The sequence below is a fragment of the Telopea speciosissima genome, chromosome 7, assembly GCF_018873765.1.
Source record: "Telopea speciosissima isolate NSW1024214 ecotype Mountain lineage chromosome 7, Tspe_v1, whole genome shotgun sequence".
Classification (NCBI taxonomy): domain Eukaryota; kingdom Viridiplantae; phylum Streptophyta; class Magnoliopsida; order Proteales; family Proteaceae; genus Telopea; species Telopea speciosissima.
In genome coordinates this window covers 13,206,541-13,228,933 of record NC_057922.1, presented here as the reverse complement: position 1 = coordinate 13,228,933, position 22,393 = coordinate 13,206,541, and the positions used below count along the sequence as shown (strand labels likewise).

At 38.1% G+C, this 22,393-nt stretch overlaps 2 protein-coding genes across 5 annotated transcripts in view; one reads left to right on the top strand and one right to left on the bottom strand.

Moving 5' to 3' along the window:
* Nucleotides 1-10,738, top strand: part of LOC122667190 (villin-4) — a 53,137-nt gene extending 42,399 nt beyond the window's left edge. Inside the window, exons 20-24 of one of the 3 annotated variants that reach the window (XM_043863420.1) lie at nucleotides 19-84; nucleotides 9,310-9,634; nucleotides 9,722-9,942; nucleotides 10,017-10,206; nucleotides 10,310-10,738. In XM_043863420.1, coding sequence (XP_043719355.1) covers nucleotides 19-84; nucleotides 9,310-9,634; nucleotides 9,722-9,942; nucleotides 10,017-10,130 — 726 coding nt within the window. In that variant the 3' untranslated portion in view covers nucleotides 10,131-10,206; nucleotides 10,310-10,738. The remainder of the gene's footprint in view (nucleotides 1-18; nucleotides 85-9,309; nucleotides 9,635-9,721; nucleotides 9,943-10,016; nucleotides 10,207-10,309) is intronic. The other 2 variants (XM_043863419.1, XM_043863421.1) reach the window with 2 other exon arrangements.
* Nucleotides 10,739-18,114: 7,376 nt separating this feature from the next.
* Nucleotides 18,115-20,146, bottom strand: LOC122667581 (ribosomal RNA processing protein 1 homolog). Of its 2 annotated transcripts, XM_043863912.1 has the most exons (2): nucleotides 18,907-20,145; nucleotides 18,115-18,846 (listed from the first exon to the last, which is right to left on the bottom strand). In XM_043863912.1, the coding sequence occupies exons 1-2, from the start codon at nucleotides 20,078-20,080 to the stop codon at nucleotides 18,305-18,307; spliced, it is 1,716 nt and encodes a 571-aa protein (XP_043719847.1). In that variant the 5' UTR covers nucleotides 20,081-20,145; the 3' UTR covers nucleotides 18,115-18,304. The 2 variants fall into 2 exon arrangements, with proteins under 2 accessions (XP_043719847.1, XP_043719846.1); XM_043863911.1 differs by having other exon boundaries at nucleotides 18,115-20,146.
* Between the last annotated feature and the right edge of the window lie 2,247 nt (nucleotides 20,147-22,393).

The window sequence follows — 22,393 nt, the reverse complement described above, 5'->3', positions numbered from 1 at the left end:
ATTTCTTGTTGGGTGCAGATGCATGGAAATTCGTTTCAGAGGAAGCTTGCAATAGTGAAGAATGGAGTCACTCCGATAGTTGATGTAAGAACAATTTAATAATGAACATCTTGAGTTGCATGCAGATGTTTCTAATTAGGCCAGAGTCCTTCATCTTTTATTCTGTTCTAGAAAATTCCTCCATTCATTTTCTTTTCTGTCACACCTTTTACATTTTTATTTTTAAAATGGTTATTCTAGGTTCTTATGACATGTTTTTGGAGGAGGTGCAGAACTGAATGTATTCTCTGTTATTTCAATTTATTTTCCCATATTATATATGTTTATTGCATTTCTTTCTCTTCCCCATATTTGTTTTTATATGATAATGACATGTTTCTTTTACTTACCTATGTTTTCTTATAAAGAATATAGTAGAACTTCAACAAGGCTAGGTTGTTGCAGGATCTGTTCAGTTGACCTTTGAAGTTAACATCAGTTCAATAATAATCAGTGAATTTGCCATGATGAAAGAAATCCACCCTATGAGTGAACTTTGTGGCTGAAGCCAGTAGTGAGCCAGAACTGCAGAACTTTGAGCCTATGAGTGAACTTTGTGGCTGAAGCCAGTAGGTTTTTTTTTATTTATTTATTATATTTGGGGGCAAACTTGAGAAGATTTTTCAAACCCTAAATATCATATGCTTCAGGAATCAACTAATCATTAAATAGCAAAACTTCAAGAAATCATGAAGACTGGGTGGTGTGAACCCGGGGTCGAAACCCTAAGGTTGGGGTTGCTATGGGCCCACCCAAGCTATAAATAACTCAAATAATAAATGCAGTGGCAATGCTGTAATTATTAGGAGTCAAGGCTACAACAGGGAAACAAATAAGTGGAATGGAACGCATAAATGGGGAGGGGTAATCCTGGAAGATAAATAAATTAAGGCTAAAAGGAATAATAAGACAAAGGGAAGGCACTTTTGGAAATAGGGGTTAAAAGAAATATATCATGGGGGAGAGGACTTGGCTGCAACTAAGAGCTCAAAACTTGGGTACGAACTCAGTCCCACCCTTCCAACAGAGTCAAGACTCTGGTTTTCGCGGGCGGAAACCCTAGGGATGAGTTCACTAAATCTCACAGCAGGGGAAAGGGTGCTAGGGCTCGAAGTCCTATGATTTGAATCTCCCTAGGAGTGCGACTTCATCCCTGAAAGATCTGTCCAAGAGGGGGTTTCAGGAGTGGAGTTCCATTGCACTCTCTTCAAGTTAACAACACCACTATAGGAAAGGAAATAGTAACGGGGTGAGAAGAAAAGGCTGTGAAGCAGGGAAAGAAAATAAGAAAGAAGAAGATGGGTTCAATCACGTATAGCAAGTGTACCCAGACCGACTACCAGCAAGAGAAAAAAGACTAACAGGAAATAAGAGAGAATAAAGAAAGGAAAATAACAAACAGCAAGAGAAGAAGGAAGAAACATAGAAAGAAAAGATGTCGTACCTGGTAATGGAACTATGGAAGGGAGAGGGAGTAGAGAAGAGGAAGAACACACAACCAGCCAACAGGCACACAAGCACAGCCGCACAGGCTTCTCTAATCAATTTTCATTATATATTCTTCAACTACTCCAATCATTGGGTTACATATTTTTAAATAAGAAGAATGCAAACTCACAAATAAAGAAACCTACTCAACCTAGGAAACAAACTCAATAAAGAAACTAATCTTAATGCAAACTCACAAATAAAGAAACTTACTCAACCTAGGAAACAAACTCAATAAAGAAATTAATCTTGACCAAATTCCTATGTATTCAACTTCCTACCAAAATTAATAAACTAAAGATTACATATTTTCCTAATATAGAAAATAAATATCTAATTTTCCAACTAGACCCAAATCCCAATTCGGGCTCGGTTCTTGGTCAAGGATCTCAAACGGGTTCGACCCGGACCAAGGAAGGCTCCTCATCGGGTAGGCTGATGACTTGTAAACCCAAAACCCATCTGTTATAAGTTTGGGAAGAATAGACATATAAGATATTAAGGGAGAGAAATATGGTGGTTGAGGGGACTACTGATGGAAGAGGTCTTAATGAAGAAAAATGAGCAATTTGTGAATAATGGAGAACTTCACTATAACTTATTCCAGACATAGGGTAATTTGGAGATAAATTGTAGGAATGTTAGAGAACCATAAATGAAGATGGAAGTGGATTACGAACCAACTAAAATAGCGATCAAAGTAGAGGTGAAGGGCCTCAATTCAAGCAGCTTTATCTGGTATTATTTATTTGTATTATCAGACAGAAGAAAAAAATTACAACTGGACATAACATGATTCCTAAGAAATTATGTCATGTTGTATTTGGCCAGTCATGGTTATCCAATTAAAATTCAGTCCATCATGGACACTGAAACACCTAAGTTTAATGGAAGATTGGTATAAGATCCAGTTAGTGCCTTCAATTATGTTATCTATGCAAGAGGGAAAGAGTCCGTATCAGCTTGGCCCATATTTTTTCCTGTTACAATTTGATGATCTGTAAATATCAGAATCATTTGCTTTTGGATGACCAGAAAGGGAGAATAGCATAGAAATCTTCTTTTTGGGTGGTTAGTAATGCTGATTTCGGATCAATAGGGTCTTCTACTTAGGCTTGCTGTTCACTGTTGGATCTCACCAATACAGCCCCCTATTGTTTTTGTTACCGAGGTATCTTTTTTTTTTGTTCCTAGGGATTTTTTGGGTAATCAGCTCCTCCTTATGTGCCAGACTTATTCTGATTGGGGGGAGTTTGACTTTGCAGAGGGATTTAAAAAAATGAAGTTTCTGTCCCTCCCCAGAGGCAGAAGCAAAGGTAACTAAAGCGGAGCAAAATACATCCATTCAAACAACCCTCCGATCGTGCTATTTGATTCATTTAGCATTAATGTGAATCGTAACTGCCTGAGCCCATAACAGATAATTAGAAACTTCATTGAGTTTGATAGTAGTGATCTGGACATTAACATGGTCCGAGTATATTTGGGATCAGCCATCATGCACTGTATGAATCAACACGAGAAAACAATTCAGACTGAAGGGAACGCTCTGCCTAGCAAGAATAGTTCTTCAAAACAATTTCTATGCAACTTCAGATGGGTCTCTAAGCCTGGAGATATGTAGAACAATAGTAGGTTATACAAACCAATTTGGATCCTCTACAGCCAGGCAGGTAGCGGCCATTGTGCTGCCTACACCCAGACAGGGGCGTGGACCCCACCGGGCAGGGTGCTCGGGCAGTGGGTAGGGAGGTCATTTTCCCCCCTGTCTAGGTGTAGGCAGCACAATGGTCGCTACCTGCCCGGCCGTTGAGGATCAGAATCCAATACAAACCCCATAGATTAACACTGATCTGGAGGTAACTTAGAGAAGCTGCAGCACACAAATTCAAATCTGAAGCTTTTAAACCCAAAACAAGGGTGATTTTCAATAGCAAGAAATGTGGGTGTCAGATGGACCCCAAAATAGGATCTAGTGTCCTACTATTTTAGGGAAACAATCCCTTTAAATCTCAGAAGGATCTGCTGGTCAGATCCAAAGTAATTGTAGATGTAGATTCTGAAAAAAACGAATCCCCAAAAACAGAGTACCACATCTGCTGTTGGAGAAAACTGATTGTTGAAAATCAGGGGCTATGATCAGCCCCAAACCAGAATCTAGTGTGCTTACCAGTAGAATCAATTAGTCCCTAAAAAGTTAGGGGAAGTTGCTGGCTTTATGCAATGTCATAGTGGATCTTAATGCTGCCACAAGTGAGAAACCAGAAACAGGGATGACAGCTCTTATATTGATAGAAATCGACTCCTGTAGATAAACAACTTCATGGAAAGCCATCAGTAGGTAGTAGTCTTCATATAGACTTCACAACTGAATAAGAAACTAGTTTCTCATTGATATAAAACTAGATCTTCATAGTAGATAGTTGCAGTAAAGGGTGGCTGCTCATGTCAATGGAGAAAACTAAGTAGAACCTATCAAAAAAAAGATGGAAAAGGTTGCTAGCGCTGATTAAGAATGCTCTGATAAAATGTGACAGTATCGGTACTAAAAAACCAATATTAACAACAAGGATTAAAGAAGAAAAAGAATAAAGGAAGAAAGAGGACTATCACTGGTTAGAGAAACAGTCTGTTGAAATATTAGTCTAGAAGCAGATAAGTCTTTTAGTGTCTTTATTTTTAGTTTATTTTTATTCTCTTGGTATGACGGTTTGATGTAAGGGCAATTCTGTCCAAAAGGTTCTTTTTATTATAAATACAAGTTGCTGACCTGCGTGAGAACATACGGTTCTAACACAGGTCCCTTTCTCTCTCTCGGGACTTGTGTGTTCCCATCTTTCTCTTCCTCTCTTCATTCTTCTTCTTCCTCTAGTCTGGTTATTAATTTCTGATATTATAATAATGTATCAGAGCACTTATAATCAGATTGGAGTGCCTTTCACGATTCTCTTCTGATCTCTTTTTTTCGTTTTCTTCTTGTGGTGTGCAGCCACCCATAGCTGCCCTTACCATGGTTTAAATCCACTCCTTTCGAAAATTAATGGAGTGTTTTTAATTTTATCTACCTACTATTCCTTGCTGATTGGAGTTCTACATCAACCACACTCGAATTTTCAGATATCGATTTTAGGGTAAAACTCTGACAAATATCAATCTTATCTGGGAAGGGGTTTTTTTGGGAATTCTGCGATGAAGGCCTGCAACTATATGGTTGTTCATTGGGTTTGATGATCGATTGCAATTAAAATATGCTGGTTATGCTGCTTGTTCGAAGGCTTTGATCTCTGCCCAGAAATTCTGCTCTCGATTTCTCTTCTTGGCTGGCTCCTTTGGTATGGAATTGCTGCTGTTTGGTTCGAATTTTTTTTCTGCTGCAGATTATAATTTTTTTTTTATTCCTTGAAGCTGGTTCTATTGCTGCTATCCTCTTCACTCTCTCTAGAATCGATTGCTGCCTTGGGATTTTACTGGTTATCCTTATCGATTCTTGTAGTGTTTCTAATATGGCTGATTTGAAGACTCCCAGTGATAATGTGAATGTCCAGATCACATCTATAAAATTGAAGAGGAATTCCAACTATTTACTTTGGGCACAAGCTGTCCGTGTCTACATCCGATACCAAGGGTCTTCACACTAGGAAGACGATTGGTGGAGGGTGTAAGAAAGATGGGTTGTATTATCTGAATGGTGCTGCTCCGCCTGCTTCGGCTGCAGCTACTACTGTTGGTGGAGAGTCCCCTTTCCAATGACTTTGTAGGTTAGGCCATTTATCTTTGTCTAGATTAAAGGTTTTGTTTCTGCAATTTAAATCTTTAGATAAGTTGAGTGTGAGGGCTGCGAGTTGGGTGAGCATCATCGTACTACTTATCCATCTCGTACTATGCCTCGTAGTCCTTCCTTATTTTCTTTAGTACATTCAGATGTATGGGATCCTTTTCGTGCAAGTCATAGACATGGTTTTCGGTATTTTGTCACTTTTGTGGATGACCATTCCAGAACTACATGGTTGTATCTTTTAAAAGATCAGTCTGAATTTTTTCATGTATTTCAATTGCAATGAAATAAAGACCCAGTTTAATGCTTCTATTAAAATTTTCCGGTCTGATAATGCTTTGGAATTTGTTCAAAATGAGATCTCTTCTTTTTGTGTTGCTAACGGAATGATTCATCAAACTAGTTGCTCCTATACTCCAACAAAATGGGGTAGCGGAAAGGAAGAATAGGCATTTACTTGAGGTTGCCCGGGCTCTCATGCTGCATATGCAGGTGCCCAAACGTTTTTGGTGTGATGCAGTCCTTACTGCGTGTTTTTTTATTAACCGAATATCGTCATCTGTCCTTGCAGATAAATCTCCTTTTCTATTTTATTTCTTGGCATATCAATTTTCAGCTTGGTGTGTTCATAACCTTCATCTCCCTGTTGATAAATTAGACCCTCGGTCAACCATGCATCTTCCTGGGTTACTCTTGGACCCAAAAGGGATATAGGTGTTATGATCCTCTGACCCAAAGGTAGTTTGTTAGCGCGAATGTAACCTTCTTTGAAGGTACATCTTATTTTTCTGGTCAGCCCACGATGTCCAGTGATCTGTTACCTGTGTCTGAACCTCCTCCCATTCCAGCTGTTGTTCCTATTTCTACTTCTCCACTACAGGTGTATCGGCGCAAGAGGCACATTGGGCAGCTCGATACAGATAATGATGTCCATCTACATCGTTTCCTGTACCTTCCTTAACCTTTGGTGGAGATCCCAATTTACCTGCTCTTCCTGACTTACCAGCTGATCCGGATCCTGATGACTTACCTATTGCCACTCGGAAAGGTAAACGTTTATGCACTCATAAATCTTTGGTTGCCTATCCCATTGAAAAATTTGTTTCTTTGTCTCACCTTCCATCTTGCCCTCATAGTCTTGCTACCTTCCTATCTACTTATACCATTCCTCGCACCCATACCGATGCTCTTGCTATTCCTGCTTGGAAGAAAGCCATGGATGTGGAAATGGATGCCTTATTAACTCGACATACATGGGAGTTGGTGGATTTACCTCCTAGTAAAGACCTAGTCAAGTGTCGGTGGGTGTATACTATTAAGTATCATTCTAATGGGTCTGTTGAGCGGCTAAAAGCCCGCCTGGTTGCTAAGGAATACACCCAGACCTATGGTGTTGATTATTTTGAGACCTTCTCTCCTGTGGCTAGACTGAATTCAGTTCATCTCATTATCTCTCTGGCTGTGAATTTTGATTGGTCCTTATGTCAATTGGACATTAAAAATGCCTTTCTTTATGATGAATTACTCGAAGAGGTCTACATGGAGCAACCTCTCGGGTATGTTGCTCAGGGGGAGAGTAGTGGACGTGTATGTAGGCTGCATAAGGCCATTTATGGGCTGAAACAGTCTCCCCAAGCATGGTTCGAGAAATTTAGTTCCATTGTTGACCGGCTTTGGTTTTTCTCAGTGTTTCTCAGATCATTCTGTGTTTGTTCGCCGTCACGAAGAGAAGTTAGTTGTTCTTGTTGTCTATGTAGATGACATCATTGTGTCAGGAAATGATGAGAGTGGGATCAAAGAGGTGAACGATTACTTATAGCAACACTTTCAGACTAAAGACTTGGGCCAGCTTCACTATTTTCTTGGGATTGAGGTCATCAGAAGCAAAAAGGGGATCAGCCTCCTAAAGAAAATATGTGTTGGATCTCTTGACCGAAACTGGTATGCTTGCTGCAAAACCAGTAGATACTCCTATGGATTCTAATCAGAAATTTGGCAATGATGATGGTGAGGATCTTAAGGATGTTCACTCTTACAGAAGCTTAGTTGGAAAGCTTTTATACTTGACTGTCACTAGGGACCAGATATATCTTATGTTGTTGGGGTTCTTAGTTAGTTCATGCAATCCCCTTGCAAGTCTCATTAGGATACCGCTATTCGGGTTCTTTAGTACTTGAAGGGTGCTCCGGGGAAGGGGCTTATTTATCGTCCCAATAGACATATGGAGTTCGTTGCCTATTCTGATGCAGATTGGGCAGGTTCAGCTAGTGATCATAGATCTACCACAGGGTATTGTACGTTTGTTGGAGGAAATCTGGTTACATGGCGAAGCAAGAAACAAACAATTGTTGCCAGATCCAATGCCGAAGCAGAGTATAGAGCTATGGCTCATACTACTGCAGAGTTGATGTGGGTTAGATCTCTCCTACTTGAGATGGGGTTTCCAATTCCAACCCCTATGAAGATGTTTTGTGACAACCAGGCAGCCATCTATATTGCTAGTAACCCAGTCTCCCATGAGAGGACAAAGCATATTGAGGTAGATTGTCATTTCGTTCGCAGTGCAGTCTTGAAGAAACTAATTGAGACACCATTTGTCACTTCGTCTGATCAAGTTGCTGATGTCTTCACCAAATCCTTATTTGTCCCTAGTTTTCGATCTTGTAACAAGCTGAGCATGGGTGATATATATGCTCCAACTTGAGGGGGGAGTGTTGAAATATTAGTCTAGGGGCATAAAAGTCTTTTAGTATCTTTATTTTTAGTTTATTTTTATTCTCTTGGTATGACGGTTTGATGTAAGGGCAATTCTGTTCAAAAGGTTCTTTTTATTATAATACAAGTTGCTGACCTGCGTGAGAACATACGGTTCTAACCCAGGTCCCTTTCTCTCTCTCAGGGCTTGTGTGTTCCCCTCTTTCTCTTCCTCTCTTCATTCTTCTTCTTCTTCTTCCTCTAGTCTGGTTATTAATTTCTGATATTATAACACAGTTCATGTGATAGTCCTTTCCCCCTCATTGCCTTTTATACATATAAATCAAATACAATATCACAGTAGTAGTTATCCAATAGAAGTAGACAACAAATAGAAGACTAATAAGCCACCGACTAACAATTAAAACATGACTAAACTAACAATTACAAACATAACTTAACGGTGACTTCATGCTTTTCAAGTGGCTATATGCTAACCATGCACTGTTATTATATTATCCATAGTGAACTTCAGAGTCTGACAGTTAAAACATCCTTCTATGATGGTTCTCTAGTTGGGGGGGTGTAATGGTTATTGAGCAAAAGGCAGTTCAGGGTATAAATTCAATCTGAATCCTGGATATTCGCTACTTCTAGAAGTCCAAGTTCCCTGTCCACTCCAGTCCAAAATTCAAATCATGGTTTCTGAGTGCTTATTTTTGCTTTGATGTTCTTCCTCATGCATCGAGAGACTGATTTCTTTGGGTTATTTGTTGATTTTTTTCATAAAAGCTCCCCCACGCCCCTGTTTTTTTCGTTTGACTTCAAAAAAGTTTGACTTGCAAAATCTTTCAGTATTGTCATGAAAAAAAAATATTACAAGGTATCAAGGAAAGGAAGATTTCTTCCCATCTGTGTAGATTTAGGGTGTTTATGTTTTAATGCAAACTGTGTTTCTCATTGTTACTTTTTATAAAATTCTTAAATCTCGGTGTAAGTGGAACATTTCCTGCCAAATTGGCTATCTAATTGCCTAAAATAGATCCTTAATCAGTACATGCAGATCTGATTCAGCAGGTTTTCCTCCAGATAAAGCAGTTAATCCTAAAATAAATGTGACTGAAATATTGTATTTCTGGTTATTGATTGTACAGGACTTTGTTTTACAGTTCTTGCTAAACAATTGTCTAAGACCCCTTAAGTCAGAATAAGCTAACTCTTGCTTTTTACCCCCTATGTATTGATTGTCTTGTTTTTTCACACGACTTTGTTATTTAGAGTTGGTTTCTAATAGATATCTGCTGTACAAGCAGAAGCCCAAGAGGAGGACTCCTGTATCATATGGAGGAAGGTCTAGTGTGCCAGACAAGTCACAGCGGTCCAGAAGCATGTCTTTTAGCCCAGATCGGGTTCGTGTGAGAGGCAGGTCCCCAGCTTTCAATGCTCTAGCTGCTAATTTTGAGAATGCAAATGCCAGGAATCTATCAACTCCACCTCCTATGGTTAGGAAGATCTATCCAAAATCTGTTACGCCAGATTCTGGAAAACTGTTGTCAAAATCAGCAGCAATAGCAGCACTAACTGCTACATTTGAAAAACCGGTGGCAAAAGAAACTATTGCACCAAGACCTGTACGAGGTATTGTATTGTATGACTATTGAAAGTTAGGGACATATATCATCCGCATAATTGAAATTTAATATATTTTTTGTTTTATGGGTGAAGGGAACTCTGAGTCACCCAAACCAAAACCAAAACCAAAACCAGAGGCAAACTCAAAGGATAACACCAATTCTATGAGCAGTAGAATAGAAGCACTCACCATACAGGAAGACGTGAAGGAGGGTGAAGCTGAAGATGATGAAGGGCTTCCAGTACACCCCTATGAACGCCTTAAAACATCATCAACTGATCCTGTTACAGATATTGATGTGACCAAGAGAGAGGTAAACGTTTGAAAAAGATATTTCATCAGATGCCTACTATGCACGTCTGAGATTCTGTAATTTGGTGATTGCAGACTTACCTGTCTTCAGAAGAGTTCCGGGAGAAATTTGGGATGGCAAAGGATGCTTTCTATAAGTTTCCAAAATGGAGGCAGAACAAACTCAAAATGTCTCTTCAGTTGTTCTGAGTTGCCTTCATGTCTCTAGATTTTCTTCGGCTCCCTGTAATATACTTGCAGGTTGAGAAACCATGGTTATAGATCTGTATGGTTTATTTCCCCCCCATTTCAGTTGACCTTTCAGTTGCTGTTCAATATATATGTAGATTTTTTTGTGCTTAATTTAAATGCTTGCTTGCTTTCTGCAGGGACTCAAAAACTCCTAGGGGTTAAGGGGACAGCATCAGTGCATTTTTAGCTGCTTCTGCTCCCCAGAAGCTGGTTTTCATGGTTGATGGACAGGACCAGGTTTCTCTTGTCAATTTTTTTCTTTTGATTGCATGTCCAACTTTGTCTCTTTTTTCCATTTTTTCACTTTTTTCCCCTTTTGGTTTTGTCCGAGTTAGCCAGTTTTATTCTTTATGGGCACAGGTTGGTTGTGAGCTTGCTTTTTTGTTTTCTATTTTTCTCCTCATTTAACATTTGTTTCTACCAGAGATTAATGGGCTTGTTGCTGCAGAGTACTTAGATTGTATTGTATAATCGAGGATGCAAAAGTGTGTACAGCAGAGTGTAAAAAAGCATTTGTTCCAAATACTCGCCCGGTTATTTGTTTTGATAATAAAGTTGTGGTTTTTTTTCCCTCTAATTTTCATCTCCCGTAGTCCGGTTTTCCCTTTGTGTTCATTTCTTCTTTATCACTTTCCTCCTCATGGGGTTTGTCAGAAACCGGTTAGTTTCACATTTGTAGTTTGGCATAGGTTGGTGAGTCTGGTAACAAGAGTTAAAAAAAAAAAAAAAGTCTTTCCTCATCTCTTCTACTTTGGAATTGTAGCACTAATATTTGAGACAGTATCAGAAATTCAGATCTTTTACTTCTCAATCTTTGGAGAGCCAAAGCTTCTCTCGCTATGGTGTTATTGGAATTTTTCTTTTCTCCATGTTTGCAATGGTTCAGATGAGATCTAATAAAATGCATATACTTCCATTGTATTTTCATGGGAGCTTGATGGTGGTTGAAAATTTCAAAATCTCCGTGTCAACATCAAATACAGTTAGAACTCTATTTGTTTTCAGGCTCAATGAGTCATGGCATCCAATACTCTTCTGAAAGATGAGATAGAACTCTATTGGACATCCTGATTCATTAACAAGAAGAGCTGAAAAAAAAAAAAAAAAAAACTTGAGACATCCAGCAGACACACCCCCCCCCCCCCCCTCCTTAAAAAATTGGAACAGCTGAAAAATAAAAACCTTTTTTTCTTGCTGGTTTCTCTTTAAATTATTCTTTTTCACTATTTATTTACAAATCAGGAAGCAGAAGCAGGGTTTGCAGTTGTAGGATCTGTGGATTGCTGCTCAGTCCCCGAAACTTGATAATGTCTTATATTAAGGGGATTTTTGTTTTTAAGTTTGTTAGATTTGACCTTGTTAACTAGTCTATGCACAATCAAAATAACCTGTCTATCATTCTTCTTAATTCAAATTGTTCCAACTTCAGTAATTAAACAAGAAACAAAGTACAACAAAAAGTTCTCAATGTCAGCCTTCTCAATTTCCCTGATACAATCAAGTCACCAGATTTTGACAATGGGTCTAGACTTTTAAGCTGTTTCAACCTTGCTTCTTCTTCTTCGTTCCCTGCAATCCTTTAATTTTCGTATCCTTGGTGCCTCTTAGAAAACCATAAACTAAAAAAATTGAGAGTTAAATAGTAAGATATAGAGGTCTATCATGCCTCTCTTCTTAGAGGATCAAAGCTGCCATTACATATGAGAATAAGTTGATACATATATGATTGGAAAAAGATCCCTAGTTGATGGTGTTTCCTACGCCCTCTCACAGGGCACCATGAAATGACGCCTCTACCTCCTGGGTAGATACTCGGGCGTGCTCCCCCCATTGGTCCAGGCGCTTGTATAGAGACTAGGCGACTAAGTAGAGATCTCTTGCCTATATATGATAGTCTCTGGTGATCAACCATAGTTGAGATATACTCATTATTGGGAATTGATTCAAGGACAAACAGGGTTAAAAACATTCAGATCATAAGCCCATCTACAGAATATAGATGAATCAAGTGAAAGTGACTCAACTAGATTGAAATGGAAGAAGAATGGAAATACTCTCTTCATATGCTTAATGGTCCTGCAGTCTAAATCCTTTTAAAAAACTCACAAGATAACAATAAATGTCAATCTAATTCTAATTTCCTATTGCAAAAAAACACTCATTGAATCCAAATTTAAAAAAACGAAGAACTTCGTCCTAGGATTAAGAGCATCAATAAGAACTTTCCATAAAAGGTTGTCTACTTAAAAGGAATAAGTAAGATAGCATTAGCAATTTGATTTGGGAAGAGAGAAGGAATTAGATTATAATACCAACTAGGCAACTACCATTATGAATAAGCTCGCTCACCTTAGAATAATGGATTAATAGATAACTGTATAGAAGCACAAAAATTATCAAGGTATGGGATTCAAGGATCATGCCACGGAGATATATTAGGATCCATCTCTAACCCTCTAACATACCATTTGCTTTAGGGTGTATCTTGTTGTCCCCAAGTAGGTGAACTAAGAAGTTGTAACCTCAATTTTTACTCCTTATCTTATTCTCAAAAGTTATTTAATGTACGAGTAATCTTGCCATTTCACATGGACAATGACAATTTTTGAAAGAAAAAAAATTAATGATAAGTCACGTTCTTCTTATTTTAAAATTATTTTTTTATGCATGATTAAAATAACTTTTGAAAATAAGACTGTGACATAGAAATAAGGTTACAATCTTCTTGTAACCTACCTTGGTTATAACAAGATTTTCCTTTTGTTTTAAAAGTAACACTTTAACTAAAGGGAATGTCTAAATGACACCTCTCTATAGGTGCATTTAGAAATTAACACCTTTGAATCGTCGTCTTTTTCTCAAAAGGTTTTTAAGATATGGGTATAAAAGAGATTTTAAAAATAAATTGAATGTGAATGTCGGTGTCATTATCATGCACATTTTTTAAGTGCACACGTGAAATGACACTTAACCCTCAATGGAAAAAAAAAAAATTGTATGTCATACCAAAAGGGCAAAAAATAAGATTATAATTTATTTAACACCTTGAGAGTTGTCAATAAGAAAATCCCTTAAGTAAATTATTCCAAATTAAAGAACATTTCTTAAACAAAGTAAAAGAATCCAGCAAATTCATTATTATTGAAGTAATGGCATTTAAAAATTCTAATCCATAACTAAGATGAGTTCGCGAGGAGACACCAAACAAGTTGTAATAACAAAGCCTTACTATTATAAAGGGAAAATTACACTGTCATCCCCTGAAATTTGTATTTAATACAGAGCAACCCCCTTGTGTTTCTAAATTATACAGTCGCACCCCCTAAGTTCTCAATCCATTCATTAGGTGATATGGTGTTGGTTAAGTTTGCCTTCAAATGACTAATATACCCCTTTCAAGATGTGAGTTTACTATTTTGCCCATAGGGCATCCCAAACTTCACAACCCCCCTTCCCCTTTACTCGAATTGGAAAGAGGGTTTAGGGTTATGTTGAGGTGGTTCAGCGGCAACGACGATGGGGGATGAGCAGCAACAGAAGCTGCTGGTTTTGAGGTTGCGTCTTCTCTCCTGAATTCTTCTACGACCCAGTCCGTGAGGTTAGCCATGGGATACTGTGTGTTTACGATGATGAGAGAACAACAATGTCGCATAGCACAGAGCTAATCAAGACGAGCAAAATCAAATTTTAGACTTAGAAGAATCAAGCAGTAGCAAGAGTGAGCTTCAACACTCACTTAACAGATGAAAATAATTCGTAAGATCCACAAACATGAAATAGGATAGATTAAAATGGTCAGTCATACTAAAGTGAGGAAAAGAAAAACTTCAAGAAAATCCAGGGGAAAATGAGATCGGAACCTGACAGTGACAAGAACCAGCAGCTTCGACAAAGAAAGGTGGTCGTGAAGAGCTCTGGAAGCTCGGCCGATGAAGGAAAACCCCCTCATTTCGGCGAAATTTCCGATCGAGAAGCGTAAATAAGATACTTCTGTCTAGTTTTCTGCTTGATCCAGAAAAACACACTTCTCTGTTGCAACAGACCAGCCCAATAATCTGGGGCATTGAAGGTTACTTTAGATAGGTCCTTCAACCTATGTGTGCTATTGATCCAAGTATCTGATGCGAAGTAATTTCTGTTCTCCTCTTGGCTGCAATTTTTATCTCTGAAATTTCTGGCAGATTCTGTTCTTGCTATTAATTCAGATCTTTCCGTTGGATTTGACTGAAATTTTGGGGTATTGAAGACACTTCTATATTGGTCCTTCGACCTGGGTTTTGCTGCAATTCTCTGCCTGAGTTTCTGCAAATGAAAATCTCCCAATAGGCCAGTGGTACTTTGCTTTTTTGATAGTTATTGGCAGAATCAATTGAAGGTTGCTGGCAGAATCAGTTTCAAATTCCAGTCTTTTTTACGGCATTGATTGATCCTCTTTGGAAGATTATTGGCAGGTATCGATTTGAAAGTGTTTGCTTCTTTCTTTTTTTTTTTCTTTCTCATATCGATTTGCAGATTATTATGGCTAAATCCAAGTCTACTGGAAACTTGAAGGAAGCTGTCGACATGGTTATCTTTCTGATTCGAGTAACAGGGGAAAGGGGTGTGAAGTTAGGGATGCCTTATGAGCGAAATGGTAAACTCACCCTGAAAGGGGTATATTAATCATTTGCCGGCAAATTTAATCAACACCGTAACACCAACCTAACAGATTGGGAACTCAGGGTGTGCGACTGTATAATTTAGAAATACATGGGGTCACTCTATATTTGGTACAAACCTCAGGAGGTGGCAGTGTAATTTTTTCTATTATAAATGAGTACTGCAAAAACCCAAACCATGAGATTTATGACATTTTATAGAACTCCAAGAAATAAACCATTTTTTATCAGAATTATCAATCCCTTTCCAAAATCAGAAATTAATAGAATCTAATATATTACATATTTTAGTAGAAAAATAAAAAATAGGACATTCAATAAGTTGGAATAGAATTAAAGACAAATTTAAGTGTGAAGACAGAGAAAGTAAAGGAATCTTCCAGATCCAAGTGTGAGATCTGTTACATTGAAAAAATATGGAAAACATGGGGTACCTAATAAATAGCTCGCTCCAAGCTACAATTCACCATATTCCTAACTTCAATATATACATTTCTACAAAAAAGAATACCACTTTGCTTAAAATTGATTTGTTGATCAAATAAATCTTGAAACAAGTTAAAAATAGCATGCATAGTAGATATATGATTCTTAGTGGCTCTCCGAAAAATAGAATATGTACATGACAGTTATTGTATCTAATCATATCACTCACCATAGCAATGTACCAAGAAGGTCACCATAGCATTGTACCAAGAAGGTTAGAGTGAATTTTGAATTAATGAAAGTTGATTTTCTTTTTGGCTTTGATAGCTACTTGTAAGCATTGTGATGTACTGATATCTTCTTCATCATAACCGATTTCTTCTTCTGGTTCATCTCTTCAATCTATAGTTAGTTTTTGTATTTCCCTGCCATCTTCTTCATTCTCTTTTCTATATTCTTTCCTTCTTACTTCTACATAGCCACGGTTTCCCCTCACTTCAGCCACCTTTATTGGTGGGGGAGAAGGTAGGATGAACCCTAGGTTCAAGCTAAACACCTTACAAGATCCCAAATAAACCCAAATAGTTCACCAAAAAATAGAAAACCCAAATAGGAAAGCCAACCTTCTCAGATACAGGTCAAAGTCTGACGATCACTCACACAATTAGAACAGATGATTCCCAAAATTGAGCAATGATCCAAGTGTCAGGTTAAGAGTAATTAGAGAATGAGTAAATCTGAAACAAAAATTCAGGAAACATGAGAAATTAAAGTACTCGAAATCAGAAAATCAGATCAGCCTAAACAGCTGATCAAGTGTTACTCTTAGTAGGCTATTTCAATCTCCAAAATATGATTCAAAACTAATGGCTTGGATTTAAGGTAATTAGACAAGAATCAGATCTAGTTCAGAAAATAAGCAGAATCATGAGAAATTTAATTAAATCAGATCAGCACCAATCCTTGTTCAAAGGTGCCTCTTGAGGGTTTAGGGAGGAATCTGACCATCAGATTCCTCACTATAAGGAATCCCGATTCTGATCAAAAGGACTAAAAAAAAAGAATAGCCGCTAGATCAATTTGAGAGGGTTATGACTGTGATGTTATTATCAATATAAACAATAGGTAATCAGCAAATAGAAGAGACGATAATCTTATCAAAAATCAGATTAAATAGTTAACAGCAAGTTTGAATAAAAACAGATGCATTAAAGCTTACTTGAATGATAGAAAACAGCGTAAAGAAGAAAAATCGATAACTATGGCTTTCCACTACGAACAAGGAACAGCGTCTCACTGCCCTCCAAGGATCTCTCACCCTCTACTGAATTGCACAACACTCCATTGAACCAAAAGCTCAAGTCTATTATTCATCAAATCGTGAATGGGCCTTGGCTCTTACAATCTATCTATAGAGAAATTGAAGACAATCCTAATTGGACTAGGATATTAAAATCCAAATAGCTAATAGCAAACATAGCTAAAAAAGGAAACATAATCCTAACAAGAAACATCCCACACATAGGTGAGAGTGTTCCAAGGTATCTAAAGTCTAAATAACTTGGAAAACAGCTTAAAATAAAAGACTAACTAAAGTGATACTGTAAATCCTGTATGCCTACCTTCTACCCATATATTACGCCCATTAAAGTGGCCTATTACAATGAAAACACATGGAATCAAAAGCCCAACACATACATAACCAACCCAAGGCTTATTACTAATAAAATAAGCCCATTATGTGAGCTATCTGGATCATTTATTTTCTTCATAACTTCAAATTTTCATTTCCAACTGCTCCCAAACTTGGAATCAGTCACCAGCATCTAAACCCATCATTACCAACAAATGAACCTCAGTTTAAAATCCTTCTCTAACAGCGGGTAACCCCCTACCCTGCTGTACCCGAGATCCAAAACTTAGCCAATCGCACCCTTCAATTGTCATTGGATTCCAATTAAATTTTGGGGTTTAGTTTGACAGTCTAGAAGGGCTACTCGACTTGAGTTTCAGCCTATTCGGATATCTGGTTTTTGAGATACAGAATATCCCCCATTTCCCCTAATTTTTTCCTACTTGATCTATCCCAATTCAGACTTTAGTCCATTTGCAATTTAGCTCTAAGTTCTATGTTTAAGGTTAGGGTTTCTTGGGATGCACCAAGCTATAGCTCTGGTTTGAAGACATTAGACCTAATGAGAGTACGTAAGTATTCATGAGTCACAAAAGAATCTTGTCCAATACTAAATAGAAGTCAATCAAGAAAAGCAAAGACCACGAGAACAAGATAGAAAAGACCTGACAAAGAAAAGCAAATAGTGAAATTTTCGAGTAGGTAACATGACAGCATCCTCTGCTCCCTCTAGGTTATGTATATTAATCAGGTACGGAAGTAAAACTCATTTTTTTTACTTAAATGAATTGCCAGACACAGGCAGATTGCCTATTTTTAGGAAACAGGTAGCACAGAGTGCTGTAATTTTATTTTAAACCATGCCCTGAAAAATCTAGTCATATTAGTACATACAGATATCAGAAATTATGTCATTCAATAACTAAAAAATCCGAGATATTATTAAATTGTGAATCCTTTTGAAGTGATTCAAGGAAGAAAAAAATTCCAGAAGAATGCATCAAGAGGCACAGAAACGATAGAACACATTAGTACCATTTCAATATTTATACACTAGCACACCATTTATTTTTGGATATTCAGCATCATGCAGTAATCATTGTAAAAAACATGATATGCAGAGCAAGGAGAAGCAAGGCATACAAGCAATAACATATCTCTCATCTTATTTATCAAAAACATTTTAGGAAAAAAATTTATCATGTCCAACCAGAAAGCGTGTTTTACTAAAGCCAACATTTACTGTTTTGACAAAAGAATCATTCATGAAATCACATCAATATTTCTTATTCCACTGAAATGTAGAATAAGGAACAGCAGAGCACCTGTTGCCAGAGGTTTAAACTTTGATAAATTAAAACATAACAGCACTGACACTCGAAGTGATACAATACAATCCTGATACCACAATTGGATTAAACAGAAAGGGATCGCAACTTCCTTAATTGTTTGATGGCTGGCAAAACACTCTTTTTAGCCTTCCGCCCCTTCTTGACAGAACTTGTCTTCAGCTTCACCCTTTTTGTTGTGGGTGGAATCTCTCTAATAGGGCCTGCAGGAATCCCTTTCTTAAGTGCACTACCTCTAGGAGTCGCAGATGGTGGTAACCTCAAACTTTGTGGAGGTAAGGGACTGTGGGGTTTCCACACCAAATTATTTTTCATGGAAAACCTGACCTTCTTGGCACTATTTTCCCCACTCTTTCCAGCTGCACTACCTCCGACAACTCCCGGATTACACAAACCCAGAGTATGAGAAACCTGCCCATCTGTACTCTTTGATCTCTTTCTCTTTTTTGATACAGAGCGATTAATCACTGATGTAGGTGAATCAAGTGAGCTCATACCATCCACACCCATGCCAACCTCAGCAGCAACTTTCTCAAACTGCATCTGTAGATTTGATATCACAGATTCACTGAATGCAATCAAATTTCCATCATGTGTCAGGTTTCCATTTGAAATATCAATATCTGCAATGTCGCTGTTATCCTTATCCTTCACTTCACCATCATCATTTGAATTCTCGCCATTGTTTACATTTACAACCTCATTCTGGTCATCAGAGGTGGTGCCATTTTCTAACACCATGGAGTCAGGAACAACATTCTTATTCTTTTTAACTTTTTTAGCTTTTTTCCCATTTCCAACCAATGCCTTCTTGGCCTTCTTATTCTTCTTCGAAGGTTTGTCAGCTGAACCATTAGCAACTACAGCAGCCACCTCAACTGGCTCTGAGGAGACTTCAGCTGCTTGAACATCCTGCCCGATAATAGGAATCAAATCAGGCACCTCATCTGCATTGCCATCTTCAACCTGCGGATACGGAATCTCTATCCCAGCATTTTCCAAATCCTTCGCTAACTTGAGAAACTCCTTATGCAAAGCAAACAACACTTTCCTATTGCCTTGAAGACAGTCTGAAGAAGAACCCATATCAAAGAACTTTGAGGAAAGTCCCAAATTCAAAGCTATTGTCCCAAATAACACCACTTCATCACTGGAATCAACATCATCCCCTGATTTTCTGAGATCCAAAAGCTTTCTTCCATTTCTAAGCAAGCACCCAAACATGCTGGATTTAATCTTATTCAACTGAACCTTGTCTGCAGATTTCATCATCACAGAAAAGAAAGGACTCAACAAGGCATCTAGTGCTTCCCTCCTAATTGGAAGAAAAGGCTTGAGTTCATCCAAGAAAATCTCAGAGATATGGTAATTAACACCCTGAGCTGGATACTTATCATTAGCCAACAAAGTCTTCTCCTCCAAAACACCCATAAAACGACTCAAAAGCTCAATATCCCATGAATTCTTCTTCAACAGAAAGAACAAATTGTGGATAAACCTCCTAAACAAAAGGTAAAACTTATCCAACCTCAGAAAATCGATACCACTCCACTCACGACCCATTGTAGTCAAAAAAACCTCAATGTATTGAAAAGAAACAACGAGATCTAGACTTACGAGCAACGAAGTGAGACGATTGATGAGCTCGAGCTGTACGGGTTGCTTGTCCGCGTGCCAGACACAGTAGAAGAGCCCTTTCCAGATCTTCTTCATCTCTTCTTCGGGCACTTGGTGCTGCGAAGGAAGCCATGTTTTTAGGGTTTGGAGAGCCCTGTCTCTGGTTTTTTTGTCGCATGAGGCGAGTTGCTTCGCTATGAACGAGCCGGTTAGGGCACAGTCCATTGACAAAGAGAAACCCTAGATGTCTGCAACTGGTAAAAGAAGACAAAAAAACACCCTAGATTTCAAGAGAGTTAAAAGCAAGCTAATGAGATAGAAGACGTTGTTGATGGATACTAGCGAACTGCAACGGTAGAAGGAGAAAAGACGTTTGTTTCCTGCTTTTCTTACTTTCCACTAAAAACTAATAATCTCTGAAAACAAAAGAGGGTCCCTCTTTTTGAAACCCTAGGCGTGGGCGCGTAACGAGTAATGACGCTTTTCGTTTAGGCCTTAGGGAGAGGATTCCCCACTTCCCCACGACGTACGCCACGGGTAGGAATCAAAAAGGTTCATTTAGATTTTAGAGTACCAAAGTTAGGGGATATTACAGGATTACCTAATACTGGGTTTGAGTTTACAAAACTACCCACTTTATGTTTATATGAATGGGTCTACCAAAAAAAAAAAAAAAAGTTTATATGAATGGGAATTCATTCACCACACCGGAGGCAATCGAGAGGGTATTTTGGAGAAGATACTAAATCTCTATAGGGATTTGTGAATCCTAGGATAATGTGGTGAAAGTTGATCATGTGGTGAAGGAAAACTTTCTCTAATTAAGAAGGTATATTACAAATCTAACCAAGATAGCGCTTGTCATACCTCATGTTTACGAGATGGGCAATGTATGTTCATTCAATTGTCTCTAAAAATCCTGATTTCCCTTTTCACATGTGTGAATGCAACAAAGAGATTGGACAATATAATTCAAAAAGAGGGACAAGGTTACACCATTAAGATGATTATGGTCAATATTATAACGAAGTCGTCAAAAGAATAGAGGAAGAAGACATGCAAACTCCCTGAAATTGTTTCGCCCCTACCAATTTAGCCTCCATCCACCTCCAATTCACCCAAAGAGAAAGATAACAGCATCTACCATTTAAGAGTTTTAGTAGCTAGAGTGGCTCTGTTTGGGTTGAACACAACTTACTATAGAACTCCCCATCTTCTTCACATAACTCTAGCCGGGGGCTGTGATGGTGGTTTGAGGTAAGCAATAGTGTTGTTTCCAAGCTATTTCTCTTGTTTATTTTGTTTTAATTTGTCTTTTTTTAATCTCATTACACCGATAATCGATAATCGAACATGTGCTATTTTCGACATCTCGTGGTTCTTCACATTTCATTCTATTTTTTTTTACACGTAAATCCTATTTTTCGATATCAATTAGTTAACTGACACTCATTGTTTCGTTTCATAACATTTTCTTTTCTTATTCTTTTTGATTTGTTAAATTCATGATGACTTGTTTATTCCTATTCTTTGACTATATCTTGATCCTTGCGCCATAATGTAAACATTGAAATTTTATCACCCTTGAAAACCCACCTAACATTGAAGAATTTAATCCGATATTGTTTTCAAAAGATCGCATGATGGGAAGTGACTAGTTTGCTCGTAGTGACACTTTTGTATCAAACCTTTTAGAATTAGCTACTTTTAATTTTTGAGGTGGTTCTTTGGTGGTGCTATTATTATTTAGCCGAGACCGATACCGCACTTAATACCTATTACTAAACCCATATTTGGGAGATTCGTTACTAATCTTTTGTACATCTTCCCTGGGTTTTTTTAGTATGATCAACTATTCATAATAATAAAAAAATTTCTAAACAACTTGTAACCTCCAATTGAATGATGATGTGATTGCATCGAAAGCAATGAATCAACTCTGAAGTTGCGTCTCCGTTTCTAGTTTTTTCTTAAACCTATACTTGACATGAGACTATGCCTCTTGTAATATTTTTACAATAATACCTCTCATTTGACTTCCATGATACGTGGGGTAGTGATACACCAAAAAACATCCGACCAACAAGTGGTCGACACATGGTAGGATCCTAGTCGGCAGCCAACAAGACGGATCGTGCGACACGTGTAACAGAGCTTGGCTTGGGGGGCAAGCAACTACTCAGAGCACGAGCCAAAGAGTCGTTCCCCTCTTTGAGGCAAGTAACCAACCCCACTATCGTACGTGTCAGAAGGTGGAAGACTGGGAAGCTATCAATCGCCTCGATAACCATGCCAGGTATAAAAAGAGAAGAGAGGGACCTAGGTATGATATTCTCAACTTCACTCACTTACTCCTCTCTGTACCCCTTCTCTGACAAATATTTTGTGCATCGGAGAGACCCCCTCGGAGTCCGCTCCGGGCCTCTTTTTTGTCTTTTCTCCCCTTGCAGGTCGTACACGTCACCAGGAGACTTTTCGATCGCAGCAGATTGGCGCCCACCATGGGGCCCTACGAGAGAATAATAGAAGAAAGGCAAT